The sequence below is a fragment of the Anser anser genome (assembly GCF_964211835.1).
Source record: "Anser anser genome assembly, chromosome: 17".
NCBI lineage: Eukaryota > Metazoa > Chordata > Aves > Anseriformes > Anatidae > Anser > Anser anser.
This window is the reverse complement of record NC_139738.1, coordinates 3427673-3448354: the sequence shown is the minus strand read 5'-3', so window position 1 is coordinate 3448354 and position 20682 is coordinate 3427673. Positions and strand designations below refer to the sequence as shown.

At 50.1% G+C, this 20682-nt stretch overlaps 2 protein-coding genes across 12 annotated transcripts in view; one reads left to right on the top strand and one right to left on the bottom strand.

Annotated features, from left to right (window-relative positions):
- LOC310882965 (tyrosine-protein phosphatase non-receptor type 11-like) overlaps nucleotides 1-3805 on the top strand; it is a 42311-nt gene extending 38506 nt beyond the window's left edge. For 4 of the 10 annotated variants that reach the window (XM_083802512.1, XM_083802507.1, XM_083802511.1 and 1 more), the window contains exons 13-16: nucleotides 281-432; nucleotides 655-755; nucleotides 1850-1968; nucleotides 2362-3805. In XM_083802512.1, coding sequence (XP_083658638.1) covers nucleotides 281-432; nucleotides 655-755; nucleotides 1850-1934 — 338 coding nt within the window. In that variant the 3' untranslated portion in view covers nucleotides 1935-1968; nucleotides 2362-3805. The remainder of the gene's footprint in view (nucleotides 1-280; nucleotides 433-654; nucleotides 756-1849; nucleotides 1969-2361) is intronic. The other 6 variants (XM_083802515.1, XM_083802510.1, XM_083802513.1 and 3 more) reach the window with 3 other exon arrangements.
- Nucleotides 3806-4845: 1040 nt separating this feature from the next.
- RNF223 (ring finger protein 223) lies at nucleotides 4846-17435 on the bottom strand. 2 transcript variants are annotated; one of them, XM_083802516.1, is made up of 3 exons: nucleotides 9524-17435; nucleotides 7073-7204; nucleotides 4846-6738 (listed from the first exon to the last, which is right to left on the bottom strand). In XM_083802516.1, exons 2-3 carry the CDS (start codon nucleotides 7122-7124, stop codon nucleotides 5891-5893), a joined length of 900 nt encoding a protein of 299 aa, XP_083658642.1. In that variant the 5' UTR covers nucleotides 7125-7204; nucleotides 9524-17435; the 3' UTR covers nucleotides 4846-5890. The 2 variants fall into 2 exon arrangements, with proteins under 2 accessions (XP_083658642.1, XP_083658643.1); XM_083802517.1 differs by lacking the exon at nucleotides 7073-7204 and having other exon boundaries at nucleotides 9524-17426.
- Nucleotides 17436-20682: the final 3247 nt, after the last annotated feature.

Genomic DNA, 20682 nt, shown 5'->3' with positions numbered 1-20682 from the left:
TTTTGACATCAATGGGGCCAGCATTTCAAGGTTTCCTGGACAGCCCTCTCTTATATTGGTGTGTAACTCCAGAAACCCTTTTGGAAAGGAGTCCCCTAAACCCTTCTGGGGGGAGGGCTGCCACCCTTACCTGAAGCTCCAGAGCTATTGCAGCACTCTGTGGTCAGCTCTGGGTCTGCTCCAGGGGCCATTAGGAGCCTATTTCTTAAACCACACAAGCATGAATAATTTTTCAACCCCATTGCCACTCCGTCAAATCTCCCCCTCTCACCTCGAGCAGGCTTGGACTGCGATATCGACATCCCCAAAACTATCCAGATGGTACGCAGGCAGCGCTCGGGCATGGTGCAGACGGAGGCTCAGTACAAGTTTGTTTACATGGCTGTCCAGCAGTTCATTGAGGCTGAGCAGAAGCGGTTGGAAGAAGAACAGGTGAGTCCTGTTCAGCTTGGTTGGAAATCCAGGGGCAGACCGTGGTGCGCACCAGGCACCGCGACCACTTCCCCTGCCACCTTCGGACTGGGACAAAAATACTGCTCTGAGCACGTGGAAATAAACCCACGCCCACTGCTCCCTGCTGGCTTTGGGATGCTGCAGGGCTTTCTTCTGCGTCAGCTCTGACTGGGATTTTAATGTCTCTGCTTTCTCTTACAGAGGAATAAAAGGAAAGAGCGAGACTACTTGAATATCGGATACTCTCCTATGGAAAAAGGCCGAGCCAAAGGGCAGCCTCCTTCGCCACGGGCCCAGTCTGTGTAAGCTGGATGTCTGTGCCGGGACTAAAAATTCCTGTGGCAGCAGGAGAATAGCTGCAGCGTAGTCCCCAGTATCCACCCCTTGCCAGCCTGTTCCTGGCTGGCAGATGGCAGTGCCTCAAAATAAGCAGGTGATCCCACCGCGCTGTCAGCATGCTGATAGCAGCCCACCCGCCTCATGTGTTGGAGTTTTGCAGAGGCTTTGGAAAGGAAAGGGGGAAATAAACCCCAGCCTTCGATGCCTGGAGCCCCACAGCCTTGGCTCTGGGCTGCCAGGGAGGGGAATAGCATCGCAGCCACAGGGGGAGTTTTACAGCAAAACCCGAAGGAAGAAAAGGGGAGTCCTCTGTGTCCGGCTTCAAGTGTTTGGCTTTGAAACTGGAGCTCTGCATAGATGATGGCAGGGAGGAGTGTGAGGGATGGAGTTAACAAGCTCCAAACGGCCGGTCCTGCCAGCTCCAGACATCCCCTGAGTTCGGCGCTGGGTGTCAGATCGGCTCTAGAGGTGCTCAGATCTGCCCTTTGTAGTGTACCTTTCAGAGGATAACGGAATATCCTGAGCTGGAAGAGAGCCACAAGGATCATCAGATCCACCTCCTGGCTCCACGCAGGACCACGCAAAAATCAGACCGTGTGTCTGAGAGCATTGCCCAAACGCTTTTCAAACTCTGAAGGGCTCGGGGCCGTGACCACGTCCCTGTGCCAGTGCTCTCGGTGAAGAACCTTTTCCTAACATCCGGCCTGACACTTCCCTTCCGTTAGATTTCGGAAAATCTAAAGAAACGGGGTATGTAGAAAAAAAAAAAGAATAGGGAAAAAACAGGAACTGTATGCACTGATCCTGCAGGAAGGTTGCATCCCTGAAAGGCTGGCACGCAGGGGAAGGCTCAAGGCTCTGTTCCCCAGATGGATTCACACCCCGGAGGGACAGCTCAGCTGGAGGGCGAGAGAACAGGGCCTGAGACCGGTGTCAGGGCCAGGGAGGGAGAAAGGGAGCTTGGCTGGGCCATTCCCTGCTTCCAAGACCGGCTGCTTGCCCCTGGGCAAAGATCCAGAGCCCAGGCCGTGCATAACAAGGCTTTGTGTCCTGACAGGGTGGATGATGAGTCAGCTTCCGTCTACGAGAACCTCAACATCAAAAGCCCAAAGGTTTCAGGGATGAGTAACACGGGGCGATAAAGAGTCGGAGGTGAGCTGTATGGAGGCTGTACAGGTAGGAATGCTTCCCTTGATTAACCGAGTGTCACCGCCGTCTGTTTACCTCGCCTCTGACCCCAGTCTTCAGCTCAGCACACGCACAGCTCCCTGTTCACATCAGGGAAGCCAAATGTGCTTTGATGAAACTTGACAGAGCCTAAAGATGCGGCTGTGGCCAGGGAGAAATGGGGTGATGAGCTCTCAATAGGGAAACATGCTCGTTTTAATAAAAAATACTACCTGTACTGCAAGGGAGAGGTCTGCTTTTCAGACTCAGGGAGCTGGCAGGCACTGAAAACAAGTCGGAGAGACTTTGCATGCCGAGAGTGTCTCAGCTCTGTGCCATACCCATCCACTTCCCTTGGTTATAAACCCTGCCCTCTTTCTTCCTTCTTGTCTTGGCCTGCAGGATTTACAGTGTTTACGTCCACCCTTTCCACGTGCTGCAACTGCGGACAATGGTTTTTTGCCCTTTTTGCCTTCCCCTAGCACCTTGGATTCAGCAAGGAGTTAAGAAGCTGGCTGTAAGAAGCAAGCAGAGTCTGCGCCTTAAGGACATGCCTTGACCTAACTTATTCTCGAGAAGGATCTTCTCCCGGTCTCCCCTGTATCAGTAGGTTGATATTTATGTGGAAGTGCCTCTGGACATTCATTGGGCGTCAAGGCTCGGTTTTAATTTTTTTTTTTTTTAATTTAAGATTCTTATTTTTTACATGCAAATTGTTAAAGGAATGGAAACGACTGTTTGCTTAGGAGCTTTCCCAGGGTTGCCCATGTAGGGCGTTAGAAAAGTATTAGTGCACTCGGATGTTTTCATTAGGTCGATCATTTCCAAGCTAGAAGTGGTTTCTAGACTAATTCCCGGAGTAACTTCGCTGCCTGTGAAGGTGAGGAAGAGAGAGCACGGCCTGGCCCCGGGTGTACGTGCCTCTGATTCTCCTCCTCACGCTTCCTTTGGGTTGTCCCAGTTCTAGCTTTCTATGCAAGCCTGCCAACGCACACCGGGCAGTCCCTGCTGCCACCGTGCAGCAGGAGGGTGTGCGCGTGCCTGAGAGCCCGCAGAGCTCGGGGTCGGAGCAGAACTGGGGCCGGAGGGGGGCATCTCCACCCTGGTGCGGGTCTGAACGTTGAGCTACGGGAGATCCCACCTAGCTGAAGGGTGCTGAAGAGTAGGAAAGCAGCTTTGACTGTGCACTGTGCTTTTAGCCACCCCGAGCGAGTAACACGGCGTAGGATGCTAGACTTGAGCTGAACTTGTGGAGCTGGGCCCCTCTAAGCTTGACGCAGCTCTGCCGTTACCTTGCTGTATGAGCTCTTTTTTTCCCCCCTCGCAACTGTATGACGAGGCAAGTGCTGTGTCTGCTGAGTAGGGGTGCTGTAGGAGCGCTTGTGACTTGACCAGTGCCATGAAGACGTGTGTTATTGAGTGGAATATTCCAGCTCTGTTGATTAAGTCTTGACTTGTGACTCCCAGGGCCTCCTGCCGTTCCAGCCCTGAGGCCTGCAACTAGCCCTGCCAAAGAACCCCTTTTTGCGGGATACACCAGGGACTGAAAGTGCTCTCTCTGGGGAGTTTTGGGCCTGAGTGCCAGCGCCTGAAGCTCTGGAGCATGCGTGGGAATGATGCTGATGTCCTCCTAGGTGCCTGGACGAGGGCAGACATGCAGCCCCCTGCGTGCTGGGGCACTGGTGCCCAGGGTGCTGGCTCCCAGCGCTGAGCAGAAGGGGTTGAACAAAAGCACAATGACATACCGTGGCTGTATTTTCCTGGCTGGTCTTCCTGGTCCCTCGTCACAGGGACGGGAGAACTGTTTATTTTTATTGCACTTTTAATAAATGTTGAATATTCTCAAGGCTTTTTATTTTTGATTTCTTTCTAAGTGGCTTGCTCTTTGGGAAAGTGATGGCGTGGCAATTAGTGTGGACGGTGGGGATGTCTCCTAACCCCAATGTTACTGCTTGGGGCCCTGTTTCCACTTGCTTTGATTCTTCCTTTTGACTATGCATGAGTGTGAGGTTCAGCTGCGTGTTAGCTAGACCTTCAGCCTTTCTTCCTCAGTAGGCGGTGCGAAGGGGAAGTGCAGAGGGACAGTCCCCGGAAGGATGCTGTGACAGACCGCTAGGAATAGCTGGAGCTGAGAGAACATCTCTGTGCTCAGTTTGCCACCACAACAGATTTTATGAGGCTGTTGAGCTGAAGATATTATTTCCCTCTCGCCTGCCCTCAGGTCTCATCAGCGGGACTGCGCGCTAACCAAGATGTCCATGGCAAAGCACTTCTGCTACTTAGCATCAATTTGCTGGGCTTTCAAATGCACCTTGTGTGAAATGGAAGTGCCTTCTCTGCCTTAAGTCTGCTTTTTCCAGGAACACGTTTAAGATGGTGCTGTGAAGATAGCCTTACAGTAGCAAGCACTGGGGAACGGGCAGGGAGAAGCCCTCTCAAGCCCAGTGCTTCTGGTGGCTGCTACAGTGCCTGGAGGGGGGTTTGCAGACGTGTGGCTGGCACAGATAATGCCACCTGCAGCCCAACAGCACCACTGCTGCAGATACAGCACCCCCAGCAGAAGTTTTGCATAGCAACAGACTTGGTTACTTCTGCTGTTGCTTTGGCCTTTTTTTTTTATTTCAAACCAGATTTGCTGCAAAGTGAGACTGGAAACATCTTTCATCCAGCTGGGAAGAAGCAAAAGATGAGCAGCCTTGGCAGCGTCTCCTTTTTCAGGTTAAATCAGGGAAATACAGGGGCAGCCGCATCTGGGACAACACCGCCTTGATGGCAGTAAGTATGAACTTCCAGAGGTGCTAGACCCGGCACTGCTGAGTGGGCACCTCCAACTGCAAGTAAGAGGGGAAAATGTGGAGTAAATGCTACAAGTTGACACCTCGCATCGTAGAAAACATAATTTAATACATACATGTATGGTACTTGCATACAATCCTGTCTTACATCCATGTGTTTGAATAAACAAGATTTAATTGTAAGCCGCCTTCTTCATGAAGACTTTTGTTAATCACTGTCAGAAAATCACTGCATTAAATAAAAATATCGTGTAAGCAACTGGCCCGTGTCTTAATACTGACACCTTTTGAGATTAGGAGGGTAAAGCTGTCAAAAGCTGGACCTTCTGTCATTTTGGCAATGATTAGCCTGGGAGAAGTGTGAGTGAAGCTCACCGAGGGGCAGCATCATGCTGGTATGCCTAGCAGAGCTCACCCTGGGTGCACTCATCCTTCCAGGCAAGGGATGAGTGATTTTTAAGCACCTTCTTGGAGGAAAAAAAATAAATAAATAAATGCGACTCTCTTCTGTTCACAATTTCAGCAGTGCCTCAGCTCGTCACGGTGGTAACAGCTCTGGTGAGCAGCAGGGATGGATCTATGTTTTGTCAGCAGGAGGCAGCATTTAACACCTCCAGCACCGAATACACAACTGAAATGTTTCAAGCATGTGGGATACGGCTGCTTTTCACCTGCCTGTACAACTCTGACATGTCTTTACTCTCCCAAACCCAGCTCCTCGCAGGAATAACCATGTAGATCCTTCGGTTTGCAAAAAGAAACAGCCCTTTATTCCCCAAGGGAGGTGGAAGGAACTACACCCACTGTCATCTGGTATCCAGCCAAGGCCCGTGCGCCACTCCGGGCGAGCAGTCCTAGAAGTGAATCTGTCGCCCACCGCACCTTTGCAACAGCTTTCGAGGCTCTGGTTCCCATGGAGAGTTGGCAGAAGGATGCTGACAGCTCCTGGGAGCATTTCTGGGCTGGAGACAGCTTGGCAGGCACGGGTTTCAGCAGAGCTCCTGGAATCGGGTGCCCGCACCCAAGCGTGGCCGCAGAACGAGCGTGGGGACCTCGGGGTGTGCAGGCACGGCGAGGGATGCTGTCGGGCAGCGAGCCCTGCTCCTGCCTCCCCAAAGTGCCTCCTCCATGGGCTGCTACTGGAAAGGGATCTGCGTGACAGCTGGGGCTGCCGTGGTGTGTTTCGGGGGGAGGTATTCCGGCCTGCTCATTGCCACAGTCCTGGTGAAGCAGCGGAGGTTCCCCGTCTTCAGGGCGCACTGCACCGGCCACAGGATGATGCAGAAGAGGATGATGATGAGCGCCGAGAGGAGGACGATGCGCTTCCAGTCGTCGCACATGTCGCAGCGGGACAGCCTCCCCGCCAGCCCCGTCGGGGGAGCCTCCGGGCTTTCCGGCTTGCTCATGGCAACGTCGATGGAGATGCACGAGTCTGGGTTCTCGGGGTCGTCGGATGACCGGCGGCAGCAGAGCTTGGTCCCTTCCATCCAGAGCACCTTCTCCTGCTGGAGCTCAGGGGGCAGCGTGGCAAGGAGCTCCTTGCTGGTCTCGAGAGCTGGGACGCCTTCCAGAGGGATGCTGGTCAGCTGGCGGCAGAAGGGGCAGGGGAGCTGGTCCTCGGGGTGGTTTGGGGGCAGCCCTTTGCTCAGGCGAGCCACGCACTCCAGGCAGAAAACGTGGGAGCATTGGAGCAGTTTGGGCGTCTTAAAGGTGTTGTCGTAGGTGTTGAAGCAAATGGAACATTCAACGGGGGAGGTCGGCTTCGGGGAGGTTGGGTTTGGAGAGCCTGGCTTGTCGGTGGGGGACCTCGCTTTCCTCTTGCTGTCCCCTGGGGAGGTGATAACGATGGGGCTGATGGGGATGGGGGCTTCATTTGGAGACGCAGGGACGGGGCTGGTGGGCGAGTCCGGGGTGCTCGAGTGCCACAGCTGGGTGAAACACGACATGACGGAGCCCGGGGAGATAACGAGAGCCCTGGGAGACTCTGGAAGAAAAGAAAAAACACCATTTTAATTTTAAACAATGCGAAGACACCCATCACCAGCCCTATCCTTAACCCCGTAAGAGGACCGAAGAGCAAGTTCACGGCTTCTGCTGCATCCTGAGCCTGGAAGAGACCCCTGCTAGAGGCGAGAACAACACGCAGCCTGTTGGAAGCTGCATGCCCAAGGCGAACAACCTGCCAAGAAGCAAGCAAGCAGCAGAGCTCCACCGTCCAGCCAAAGCCTTTCCACCAGAATCCCCCTGGCAGTAGAGACGGCTGCAGTCCTTCCCCAAAGGTGCCTCGCTCTGGGCAGAGAAAACGCACAAAAACCTACCCCAGCCGGTGCTCCCCGACACCTGGGCAGGGAGGAGAGCAGAGGACTCCATGAGGTCGAGCAGGGACCTCACGATAGCAGTCTACTAGGCTGGGAGGCACTCAGATATTATGGTGGCAGCATGAGCAAGGCCTAAGAGACAGATAACACTATTCAGTTGGGGGGGCAGCGGAGGGGTGATGCTCTCAGAGCGCTCAGACGGAGCTTTGGGTGCTGGATTGTGGCTCTCTGAGCAAGGCACCACCCAGCGATGCTGTGCTGGCGATGCACAGCGGGATCTGAAGTCTTCCAGGCAGCAGCAGGACCGAAGGGAAGGGAAGAAATGTAATTTTGCAAGATTTGTCCCATCCTCTGTCACCGTGACGCAGCAAGAAAGGAACCGTTGGAGGAAATGGCCTCTGTGCCAGAGCAGGGGGAATTCTCTGGTGTTTCCTTGTTGCTCTAGTTTCCCTAGGAAAGCGAATTTCTTCCCTGTCCTCAGCCCTGGGGGAGTGCCAGCGCAGCCCAAGCCCTGCCGTGTGCTGCCATCTGCTTTCTGCTCTCCGGTGGTGTGCAAGCAGGGGCGCTGAGCCGAGCGGCTCGCACGCCAGTTGCAGCAAATTGATTTACAACCGAGTTACGCCAGCCCTTGCAGTGACCTAAGTACTGCCTTGGATTCCAGTTATCTCCGACCAGAAACGCAGCGTTGCCTACGGTCTGCTATCAGATACGTGGCCTTTCAGATACCGAGCCTGAAAGCAAGCGTTTTCGCTGGAGGAAATTCGCAGCGAGGGCCGCGGTGCTGCCTGCCTGCCTGCCCGGGGAGCATTTTCTGGGGCTGTGTCACTGAACTGGCTGGGCTTGATTCTTTGTCACTGGTAAATCTCCCAAGACAAGTCAGAGACGTTCAGATTGCTGCTGTAATTACAGCTCTCCGGTCGATCCAGCCAAGGCTTAGCGACACAAGGCTGCACGCTGTGTCTTGAGCAAAAAAAAAAAAAAAAAAAAGGCTAATTCAAGGCATCAAGACTGCATATTCCTACCACAGCACAGAAATATCTCCGTTATGTAAGAACGGAGGATTCTCACCTCTCCCATCACAGCTAGCGCTGCCAGAGCCAAACCAACTCTGTGTACCCAGACTACACCTATGGAAGAAAACTTTGCTTTAAGTTAAAGCCACTCTTCCCTTTTTTCCTTTTTCTCCTCTTCTAAATGAAGCCTCTCCTCAAGTTAAATTTTAAGAATATTTGTGTTTTTCAGCAGGTTGTAACATTTGTCCTAAATGTTTGGTTTTTGTTTTGTATTTTTGCCTTTTTTTTCCTTGCTGTGGCTCACCATGCATTATTTTTTTTCAGCCCAATCTGCCAGATTCTGATGAATCACAAATCCAAACCCTGGCTGGTGCGGAGACCCAGGAAAGCCTCTGCTTTGTTTGTTGTTGCTGTCTGGGTTTTTACTAAAATCTTCTGTTGTGCAGCACTCCATCCCCTGTGCCCGGGTCTGTGCAGGCCCTCGGCGTGGAGAAATTACGAGCAGCAAGCCTGAGAGCAGAAGGTAACCTCACAAAAAGGGAGCCTTTGCTTACACACACTGCAATTTCATACCCTAGTCGAAAAAGGTGCTCAGAGGGGATTTTTGCTAAGGCAGCATCCTGGCAGTAAACCTGGGGACGTTTGCTCCCCAGAGGCGCTCTTAAATGAAGACAGAAGCTTTTGCCCCTGCTTTTCCTTTGCTCAAGACGATCACGACACCACAAATATGTGCTGGTTTTGATAAATTTAGAACCTGCTCGTGTTTATCTTGGTGTTGTGAGTCAACTTGATGAGACACGGCACAGGCAGTTGGCTTAAACTGGGGAAAAACGAAGAGCAGGGGACAGCAGAGAGAGGGGAAGGCAGTGCAAAGCCATCCCTGGGAAGCCTGCCTCTTTCGTCTGTCGGTGTGGTGCTGTAGCACCGACGCTCAGAAAATTAACTTGGGTTTGGGCAGCAGCTAGCACAGGAGCCACGATTTCTCCTGGACACCACTTCTGTGCTACTAAATCCTGGTTTTCTTTTCAGCTGGGCTTATTTATTTTTTTTTTTTTTAACTAGACGATCACATGAATATTTTAACACAAGGCAATATCTTTAACTGCTCAGGCTTCCATGTCACGCTGCTCTTCCTCAGCTGTTTACACCGCTGACAACCTGGGCTTGCCAGAAACTTTGGGAACACCACCCAAAAAAACCTAAACCATTCAGGACAGCCACGCTTGCTCAGCTTCAGACCCGAGTAAAGTACTTTCCACCTCTCAGCAAGTTCGAGAAAAACTTCTTCCCGTGCCATAAAACCAGACAAAAGAGACCACGCGGCTCGGAGCGTGGCCAGCCCCGTCCTGTAACGTAAACCCCGATGGTATCTCCAATTCAGAGCTACCGAGCAGACAGCAAGCCGAGAGGCGTACGGCAGATTAAAGGCTATAAATACCTGGTCGGAGGGCAGTTCAGAAGGAGAAAAGCATGTTCTGGGCTCTTGATTTCTACCCCTGAAGAGTCTTCTTTCCAGAGGACAGGCTTAGGCTCGGAGTCTTTTTATGTACAAGCCTTCTTCTGGCATTTGAGCTCCTGGCAGTTTTCCGATCTCTCTCCGAGCAGGGCAGGTCGGGTGAGAGCAGCGACCGACCCAGCTCCCTGCGCCCGAGTGGCCGCGCCGCTGCGATCCAAGTATCTTTTATACCTTCCTGCCTAGGGGTGACTTTACCTGCTCCACCTGCCTTTCCCAATTACCCCGAACCCGTCATTGGCTGCCAGGGCACTTCCACTCCGGGCCGGTTCCTGTGACAAACAGGGCAGGCAGGAATGCTCTCGATAAGGCGCCGCGGAGAGCGCGCTGGTGGCCAATGCCCCCGGGAAGTGCCGGGGAGAAATCTTTGTTTGTTCATCCTCTGTGTGCTGGGAAAGACCCTTCTTGCAAGTTCTTACAGCTCTTCGCCCGGTTCGGATGTTTTTTTTTTTAGTTAATCTCTCCAGTTTTCAATGCCTTGGGATCCTGGGCATGTTTTTCGCGGGGCAGCAAATCACCTGAAGAAAAGCTTCGGGACACCTAAAATCAGCAATTATTTTCCTTGTGTTTCTTTACAAAGGACAAATAATTTGGAAATGCCTTAGATTAACAGCAGAAACACGATTCTGACAGTCAAATTTCTTGTGATTGGTAGGAAAAAAAAAAAAGGTTGCAATAGAAAAATCCAGTAGAAATTTAAATGCACAAAAGCTGTTTATAAACTAATTGAAGCACTCTGTACAGTTCCACGTCTGCTTTCAAGCTCCTATAGAATCGTTCAAAATAGCACTCTGTGGATTCTGGCAGAGAAGGAATTTTATTCTTTGCAGCTTTTGGCAGTTATTGACAGAGAAATATTATTCAACGTGCAAAGCTTTTGTAGTTCAAAGGGCATCAGTTCACGATCCAGATAAATGAACCAACAAATTTATACCCGCGTGCAGATAAGGAAACAGATGTGGGGGCAAGGAGGAATGGACAAACCTTCAAAATTTAGCCTAGTTCTCATTTCTTGCAAATAATTCTTTGCTTTGCTCAATTTCTCAAAAAGCAATACAAGATTGTGTGGTGTTTTTTTTTTTTTAAATGTTGTCAGGAAGCCCTTTATGGATGAGAAACTTTGCTGTAAAATGCATGGAACTGTGTTTGTTTTTTGGGACAGAAACTGTCTAAATCCCCCAGTTTTTAGTGACGGTCAGAGACAACTCGCTTTGGCTTCTGAATTCCTCTACTCCAGGTCACACAGCTCAGCTCTAGCAAGCTGAAACCCTAAAGGAGGCCTTCAGGAATAAGAGAATGGTGAAACGACTCGAGGTTTAAGCAAGCTTTAGGATTAAATCGAAGGTTACCTGATCCTCCCACAGCTGGAAGGACCTGGCCTAGGGCACGGTCCCTGCCGTGAGCTCCCACCGAGCTCCACGTGCAGACAAGTGCCTCAATGGAGAGGACAAATTAGGAGCAGCTTTCCCAGACCTGCATCAGTGGGGAACATCCCTCAGCAGGCTGTTTTGATAGCAGGGGAGATAGCAACAGCCCCCAGAACTCAGCTGAGCGATGCTTCCCAGCGCCCCATCTATTTATACGGCTGCGCGGGGACGAGCGAGGCTGGGAGCAAACGGTGCGCGTGGCTGACAAAGCAGGATGTTGGATGAGTGGCTGCAAGGCAGGATTTAAGCGTCTTGCCCACTTAGTCACTTGCATGAGCACTTTGGTAAATTGAGCTCAAAATGAGCGATGTTTGGGTAACGTTGCCGCGCGCCTGGGGACGCTGCTTTGGGTAGCACGCTTTGGGCACGGCTGAGATCCTCTCCCCGTGCAGTCAGTGGAGCAACACCGATCTTTTTATGATCGGCAGAAAGATGAGCCACGCTCTGAAGTCAGCCACAAGCACACTTTAAGCCTTTCATCCGTTTAGTCAGCCCAGAAGATGGGGAACTGGGGCAGACGCTTGCCCTCAGCCTCCTCCCCCCCGTGTGGAGGCTCCGGCTGTGCAAGCGCTGTGTGCACCCAGGTTTAGCACCGTGCTGGGATGGTGATGATGATGATTAAGGGGTTGGCTTCCAAAAGCGAGTGGGAGGCTGTCCCGCTGTTATTTCTGTCTTCTGCTTGGAGGAAGATGCTGAGTGTGTCAGGAGCTGCAGCTGGGCTGGGGGGGGATCCACGAGGACTGGGAGCAGCCAGCTGTGGGGGCACATCCCCGCACCTTGGCACTTCGAGATCCTATGGTGCTAAGCAGAAACAATTACTCTACACAGACCTCTATTCATTATTTCCAAAAATAAATTTAAAAACAGGGCTATAAGCCTTTTTTCATCATAATCTTTGCATTGTGTATTTGGGTGGGAACTGGCTCGCACAGGGCTGGTGGCAGTGGCCCCAGCCAGAGCCGTAACCATGCAGGACCCCACCTGCAGCAAATAACCCAGATTGAAACACTGAAGCCTTCAATTATTGCAGGCTATCCACCATCACCTCTCATTTCCCCAGCATCAGCAGCCCTTGTCATCTCATCTAGGACTGCGGGTGAAGTGATGAGATCTTCTAAAGGGTATGTGCTTTTTTTTTTCCAGGGGCTTTAGGAAGGTTTGTAATGGAAAAGATTATTTCTAACAGCAGCTACCGGTTGGCTGAGGACGTGGCCATTTAAAAACCTGCAGGCTGGTCTCCTTAGTGTAAAAAGAAGTACGTATAGTACAGAGTAGTGAGAAGAGACCGCTGAGTGTGGTTTGAGCCAATTTTCTTGGCTTGTCTTTACCCCTACTGCTGTTGCTCAAACATAACACCTTTCATTCTCTGTGTAGTCCATCTCAGTAGATAAACTAAAGCCACTAAATAAAGACAGCTGGCAAAACAAAGAAAATAAACGAAAAAGCACCAAGCTGCCTCCAAACTCTCTCTCCCTCCCTCTAAGGCTAGCTAGTTTCTCAGTATCGTGTGCCACACGCCTGGGGATGCTTCCTTTTGCTTAGGTTTCAGATATTGCCTACAGCTCCTTCCCTTCATTAGGATACAGCCTAGGGCTGTATAGAGCCTGGAAGGGCTCTGGAAGGTCTTGCATGAGGAGAGGAGCCTGAAGGAGCAGCTGATGAAGAAGCACAAAAGCATCACGAGCCGGCCTGCTTGGCCTCAGCTTTCGCAGGACAAAACCAGGCGAGAACAAGCCCATCTAAAACAAACCCCCTTGTGCAGCGTGGAACAGGGTCCTGCACGGGGTTAAACACTTGCAGCAGGGCGATGCTGCTTCAGGTGTGTTTTCTATTAGCTCACGCACTTCTGTGCCTGCTCCCACGCTTCTGGAAGGCAGTGAAAACATTCCCCCCCCCCAGCCTCTGAGGGTTTGGGCACGGGCCCAGCCCAGTAGCTGTGCTCTCCACCTTACGCTTTCATCTTAATCGGGGGGGTGAAGAAATGGTGAGAGCCAGTAGTGGGCTTTCCTGGCAATTTTTCGGCCTCAGGCTGGCATCTGTTTTTGATCCTCCAGTGTTTCTGAGAGTCAGAAGGCCTGACACTCCTGCAATTAATGCTCTGGGGTGGTAAACAGCATTACCAAGTGATGTTTCCCATGCTAACTCATGGGACTCTTGTATTTGTCGGGCTCCACGTGCAGCTAGCTGCCGAGCCAGGTGTTGGCTGTGAAGCCTTATCATCCTCGCAGCAGTTTGTACCTGCGGCGAGACTGGGCTATTTAAATTCCAAAGCAGATATTGCGTACCGTCAGGAAAGAGCCTCCGTGAGTCATCAGCTAAGCTAGACGGGAACTCACCCTGGGACACTTCTAATATGATTATATTTTGCCCTGCCATAGCTGTTTGTATCAGGAAATCTCCAGACACTTTACAGACATAATGAGCTATGTAACTTCCAGCAACTATGGTTATCGAGGACGTTATCTGACTTTATAGGAGGGGAAGTTTTGTGCTGCACAGGGAGGCAATGTTGAGAAATGCTCCATGCAAGGAGCAAGGCCTGGGAAAGCTGTGCCCCGTAGCATGGCAGTGACCCTCCAGAGCAGAGGGAGAAGGTTTTAAACAGGATTTGGAATGGGAAACACCACCAGAGTCATGCACTGCTGATAAACGTCCACTAAGGTAGCTTGACATGGATTTGGGGAGAAACTGTTCCTGTTAGAGCCATGGACTGAGCCCCTCAGGTGCCTCCTGCCCTATAAGCGATGCCCATCTTGTCTGACCCATCCAAACCCGAGTCCTGGGTCCTCAACACTTTACCTCATTCAAACTCCAGATCCACCTGGCGCCTACCTTAGCGCTGCCCTCCATTTCCTGTAGTCACCAGGAAAGCAGCACGATTAGATAATCATTACAAGGCACAGAGGCGATGCCGTAATTTTCCTGATACTCTGGAACTCGTGAGCGTGACTCTTCAGCAGCTTGAGGCTGCATGATTCAGCCACTCATGGCTGGCTTCTCAAATAGCAGGAATAGCATCCATTCCCTGCACATAAGGTCAGGTCTTTTTTTTTTTTTCCTAGTTCATTATTTCAGGAGTAAGTGACTTGTACCAATGGATACACCGTGGTTTATAAATCACTGGTGAGCTGTGATACCGAGCCTAGCAGACTGCTGGCTTCCCAAATTGTGCTGCTTCTACAGTGGTTTGCAAGGAAAGTTTGATATCACAGGCAGAGCTGCTCCAGATTTCACCAGTGTCTCCTGTTACATGCTACCATGGGCAGAAAACTGTATGCCCAGCTTACAAACGCTGAGATTTCAACCTCTACAATTTTTACTTTTTTCTACAGCCACAAACCTGTGCAGCCCGTCTTGTACAGCAGAGAGGAATCGCCTTACAATTTAGCAAAGTCTCCTGTATTTGCAAGAAGTGAGAGCTTCGTGGAACACTGCTGTGCATAAGCAGGCATAACAAATCTCAGAAGAACCATTAAAAATAAAAAATAAAAATTAAACACAGCTGCATACACAAGTCCCTTTCCGCAGAGAGTGTGTTGAGCTGCTTCTGAGGCTCTGCTAAGAAATACTGAATGATGGTATGGGATTGAGAACCACCATGGTATAGAGTTGAGTACCTAAAGAGGTGAATATACAAGGTTGTAGCTCAAGCTTTTCTTTTTTCTACCAGGACTTTTCCAGCCTAGAGCCTCAAACTGTTGTCTTTAAATTTGCTTATTAAATTTAATCAAATAGAGATATTTGATTAAAATACCTTCTTTTCGAAAGGATTATATTCATCAGCCTGGCAGATCTAACACGGCTCTTTGTGGAGCTTCTCACCTTTCTAGCAGGGCAGGTGGCTTTTCCAGGATGCCTGCTAATCAGGGACTGGCTCCATGGACATCCTAACCCTGTGGCCACATTCATTAGCAAGAGGGGAAGGTCCTTGGCACTTCCAAAATCATGGACTAGAAGACCTTAGCGTTCCCAAGAACTGGAGCGCCAGCTCCCTTTGATGCTGTAAGTGGGTTTCAGATGGAGTACATGGCATCTGCGAGGGAACCACGGTAATCATCCTCCTGAAACAAAATGAGATGCTCTTCCCACGACCCAGCAAGGCGGCTGATGCTGTTGCAAGCATGAGCGCAGAGGCAGCTGCAGCTCCAGCATGTTGCTGGTGAGGGAGACCATCGGCAGGACTAGAGGGGTGGCAGGAGCAGTATTAACAGGCTCTCCCCAACAAGTTATTAATTGCTCTCATGATCGTCTCACAGAGGTCATGTTCCTGCGGTTACTCACTTCCCGGCCCTGTGCAGTGACATGATGAATTTGGGAAATGGGGTGTGATGTCAGTGAGGAGGCGATGTCTGCAGGGACATCTTGCTTCCCCAGCAACTTTTCTTATGTAATGAGCTGCCTGTCCTCCACTGCCTAAATCCTCCCCGTCCATGTTGCCTAAATCCTCCCGTTCTCCACTTAAACTCTGCTCGGCTTGACTTGCATCTATACGGCAGAGCAGATGCTTCACCCCACAGTGGGTTTGTGTTCCCTCATCAGAGCACGTCCTACCAGGACGGAGGTGTTGGGCTGCTAATATATCTGACCAGGGATGTTTTCTGGTATGCCAGCCCTGAATTCCAGCACGTTGCTCCCCGTCAGACCACTACAGAAAGGATCTGATGGTGATGAGGGCCAGGCTCCTCCGCGGTGGCTGTGGTAAGCGCTCACACCCTGAGAGCTCTGTGCTAACACTGATGTTTTGGGTTTACAAACAGCACCGTATGGGTTGATCCCTTTTGCCTTCTTCAACCTGAAAGAGTCCACCAGCTTGAGGAGAGTCAAACATGCATCTTCCCAGCAATCTCCAACGACAAACATGAATCTAAGCCCTCTATTTCTCTGTCGTGTTCTCCCACCTCAGGATGAAGCAGCGATCTTCTTGCTCTCACCCCACAGATGTAACCCCCAGTCCCTGTGTATGACCTGAGATGTCCACAGAGCTATCAAAGCGGGCAGAGTGGTGGACGTGGTAACCCCTAACTTCCAGCTGGGGGACAGACCGTCACACTTTGGTCTCAATGACACCACATTTCTGAGCAAGCACAGGACTCCACCTACTGTTTCCTTCCCTTTCCCATCCCAGAAGCTTAATGATAGCTCCCTGAGACGTATCATGGTCATAAAGCTCTGCAGGAGTGAAACGCCTCTAAAACCCCAGAGAGAAATTGTTCCTTCTCTGCCCTCTACCCACCCAATGCAGAAATGATGGGATGTGTCATCGCACACATCACTTCTGTATAAGGTCTCTGTGTTTGATTTGCACTCCTTCGGTATCTCAGCCATTGAAGGAGCTGATCTCCAAATGGTGGCTGAGTGTTTTTATGTGTGTGACACATCCGTAATGGCCAGTACTTAACTCGGAAGGATTCACAGGCTTAGTTCTTGTAATTGTATTTGCAGTTGGATATTCATTTGTGTTACTATCGTATGCAGTTAATCATTCAACTGCTTAAGGAAGTACAGGAGGAGTAGAGGATGATCTCCCAGGTACAAGATTGGTTCGAAGTACAGTAAGCAAAATATCTCAGTGCTTTTTCCATGCTGCAGAGAGCAGTTTGTACTTTGATCCCAAAGAATGCAGCGGGACAAGAATGCAAAACATGTCCTCATATGAATTTGTAAATCTAATAGTAGATGCGGAGATATATCCCAAGTCCCTGCGAGATAAGGCAAAGTGAACCGCAGTCTGCGTCGGCACAAGGGTAAAACGCCCTTCTAGTGCATCACAAATTGTCACTATTACGTGTATATAGAGACATAAACAAAAAATGTGGGGGTGTTCTTTGTGTCTTCACTAAAGTTTAATTTATACTTTTATCCCTGGGTCTGATTCTGCCCCCAAACTCTTTGTGACATCTGGATCTGGGCCAGCAAGGTACCCTTATGCTTTGCATTCCAGTGAGAGGTGCCAGCTCAGTTAAGGATCCAAAGGGAAAGAGCAATCGGGAGCGATGTCCTTTTAATACCTCTCCACCATGTTCCACATGCATATTTATTGTGCTATTTTGGCAAACTAGGACACCAGAGCGCTTTGCAGCTCTCTCCTCGGGCTCTTGATGTTCACCCTAGGGACTGGCAGAGAGCTGGTGTTTCACGCTGTGACTAGGAGAACAAAACTAGGCGATATCTCACCAGATCCTCAGTGGATTCAAGTGGGTTTCACTCTGGAGCTCTCCAGTGTGCTCCTGGATGCTGAGGATCCAGGCCTCAGAGGAAGTAGGTTGGTACCTGAGCAGCCTTGGTGTCTCCTGCCCCCGGTGTGGCTGCACCTGCATGCACAGAGCAGCACAGATAAACGCTGCTCTCCTCCTGCTTACACCATCCTGCCTGGTTCTTTATTCGCCATGTGCTCTAAGCCATATGCCCCAAATCTCTCCTTTGCTTAGCACTTTGTACAGCATAGGGCATCGTCACCTTGCATTGCCAGCGTAACAACAATATTCCAATAATATTACAATATTACTGGGCAGGAACTCTGCCCAGCCATGGGCTCTGCCCCAGCACAGCACAAGCAGGGACTCAGAAAAGCACGGTGGGACTCAGCGCCCTACAAACAATGGAAATGCAGAGTCCCTTGTGCAGGTGATAAAACACGGAGTACGTTGCAGTATTTGTATTCACAATGCAACCCATTTTCCGTCTGTCAGTGCAGATACCGACTCAAGTTTACATATAAAATGTAAAGTATTTTTTTACGCTCACTTTCAAGCGTAACCCAGTGCCACACAACTGCTTACACCAACTTCGGCAGAAAATGAGGGTGCTCATCAGCTTCCAGGAACAGACCTTGGGCTCTAAGGAAAATTCAGCATATCGTGCCCTGCCTCTCATTCCGAGGAGAAAACTACCCGCAAACAGAGGAATGAAATCTTTTAAAGTTATAAAGAACTATAATTGCTGCGTATTCTCCAAAGAATACCCCCAGCTAGTTAGCAGGATGAAAGATTAAGTTCTAGATCATGGGTCTGAGGGAGCAGTCCCCAGAGGCCTAGTTCTGAATTCACAGGCAGCGCTCAATTTTCAAGGCTGCCGTGTGGACACACGTTTCTTCGGATACTAAATGAACTGTATGCCCTAGAGATCCTTCCTATCGCTGCTCCATCTCTGTGAAAGACATCGGTGAAGCTATTTGAGCTCTCCTGCTTTGGTGAAGGGGAAATATCAGAATAGGGATGCTGAATGCTCTTAGGCCAGGGCAGGACTGGCCTCCAGCCTTCCCCACCTAATTCGTGCTGCAGGCTCCCGACCCCTCTGTCTGGGAATCCTTCCAGACCTAGAATTGGCCCCAAAAGGTGAGCACGAGAAGCCCCAACACCCCCACCTCCCCTTGGAGACACCAGGCCTTCCTTTTAACTGCATTGCCCTTGCCTTGCAGAAGGAAAGTTAGATACTGAAAAGTCTGGCACCTCCAAAAGGAGGTGAGAAGCTGGGGGCTTTAGTCGCTCAAAAATAAGATTTGTCTCCCCGAGTCTGGCTTTATTGCTATTTTCTGTAATCAAGAATTCCACAACAAAATATATCGCATCAAATTTTTGCAAATGTTTTTATTTCGTGCATCATTTACGTTTATTTTAAGAGTCTGTGAAACAAATGACATCCACCTGCCTTCCTCACCCCACACCACCTACTCCTTTGTGTTTCTCCCTGAGCTGAGGGGTGAATTACTGTCCTGGAAACAGACTGAAATGCCATGAAAATAAGGTCTTGTTGCCCGATCAGTGAGATAGCTGGTGCTGCACCGCTTACCGGCTGAACCACTTTAGAGCTTTTGCAGAAGAGACAGGTCATCTCCATGGTTTTTCTTTAAACTACGGAACATCCTACTTTGTCTTATTATTAGTAACGGAGAGAAAGTGCTGGAGTTCTGGTTTTGTAACTGTAGTGCTCAGAGGTGACGAGCTATAAGACATACAAGGAGCCTCGGCTCGTCCTTGTGGCATTCACAGTGAAGGAGAAAGGAAAAGAAAAGCTACTCTGTGTATAATCTGAGCGATCAAACGTGGCAGCTCCGCACATCTTTTATTTAGGGAATTCCTTTTTGTCTGAGCACGTGGATTCAGAGATTTTGATCCCCACACCACCCACCCCGGGGAAACAAAAAGCCAGCTGGCTCCATCCTGCTTATTTGTTTATAACAAATACGAGTTTTAAGAGGTATCTTTATGCCAACGCAGCACGCCGAGGCAGTTTATGGCTGTCCGAAACGTGTCGCTGCGAGCGTGGTAGCCTCCAGCAGGTGAGAAATCACAAGTACCATATCCTAATACTGTATAATAGAGATTTTACGGCCATGAGTGGATGTCAGGAAAATTGCTGGTTCCTCTGCTGGCTTCCTGCCCCTGCGAGGAGGTACATTACGTGCCGGCCTTGAAGCCCTGGCCAAACGTGCGCTGCCTCACCGCCGCCGTGCCCCAGGTGGTGATGGAGGAACATCGTGTTGGGGAGCTTGGAGCACATCATTTAGGGCGCTCAGCACCCAGAAAGGCTAAAGAGGCACACCGGAGGGATGAGAACGAGCTGGCGGAAAGCCCACAAAGTGCTGAGGCCACGGCTGGACCTGGTGGCCTTGGGCACAGGAGAGCCGGTCACCGCCGAGATGAGAGTGTGCATTCCTCATCACTCATCCCCTGCTGAGGTCTAGAGGCAAAGTGCTCACAATTACGCGACGGTGAGCATGCTGTTTCATTGTCTGAAGGGTTAAAACGTATGTTTTCGTAAACATGCAGGTGAATTCCTTAAATTTTTATTGCTTTGCAATATGCTATGCTCTTGTCTAAGCTTTTTCCTGGGTCTAGTTGTTTACTTTTAATTGTATAATCATTATGAACATTCAAAAATTGATAGAACACCTTTTAAAATTATTTCCCTTATTTATTTGCGTTTACTGAGACCTACATAATATTTATAAAAATTCTGCATGTGAGGATGACACATTGCTTCTGGACCCAGAAAACTGGAGGTCTGGAATGACAGATTAATTAGCTGTTAAATAAAAGTGAAGGGGGAACAGGGAGAGAAATTGCCTTATCTTTTGCTTAATGTAAGGCAAGCATGGGGTTAAAATCACTCCAAGCCAGAGATCTGATCAGCCAACTCCTGGAGGTGTGCCCGCTGAGGAGGTGTTAATTTGGGAGGAATGGAGCATAAATAGGCAAGCCCAAGCCTAGGAAGTTTTTTTTTTTTTCCTCCTTTTGTTGTGCCTTCTTCTTGGTGAGCTGAAGATAGAAAACTGCGAGTCGAGTCTTGGAGGATAAACTTGAAGAAAGTGAGCTATGATTACAAATTCGATGCCCACTGATGTCTCACCTGCGTGGCAGGTGGCAGTGATTTCCATTTTATGGAAGCTCTTTCACTTGGCGAGGCCTTCTGGAAGATAGTGCCGTGCTGTCGGGCCTGGCTCTTCAAAAAGTGTTTCCTACCCTCTGTGTGTAGTGGGCAGCTCAACCTAGCGAGCAGGTTATTTTCTGTAAGCCTCTCTTGCCATAAGCTGAACTAATTCAAATCAAAATATAAGTTTTAAAGCTAGCAATGGATTTCCTCTGTTATTCGAGATGACAGCTCAAAGCTGAATTTGTGGGCAAGTCTGGGAACACAAAAGCAAGGGTTTGTACAAAG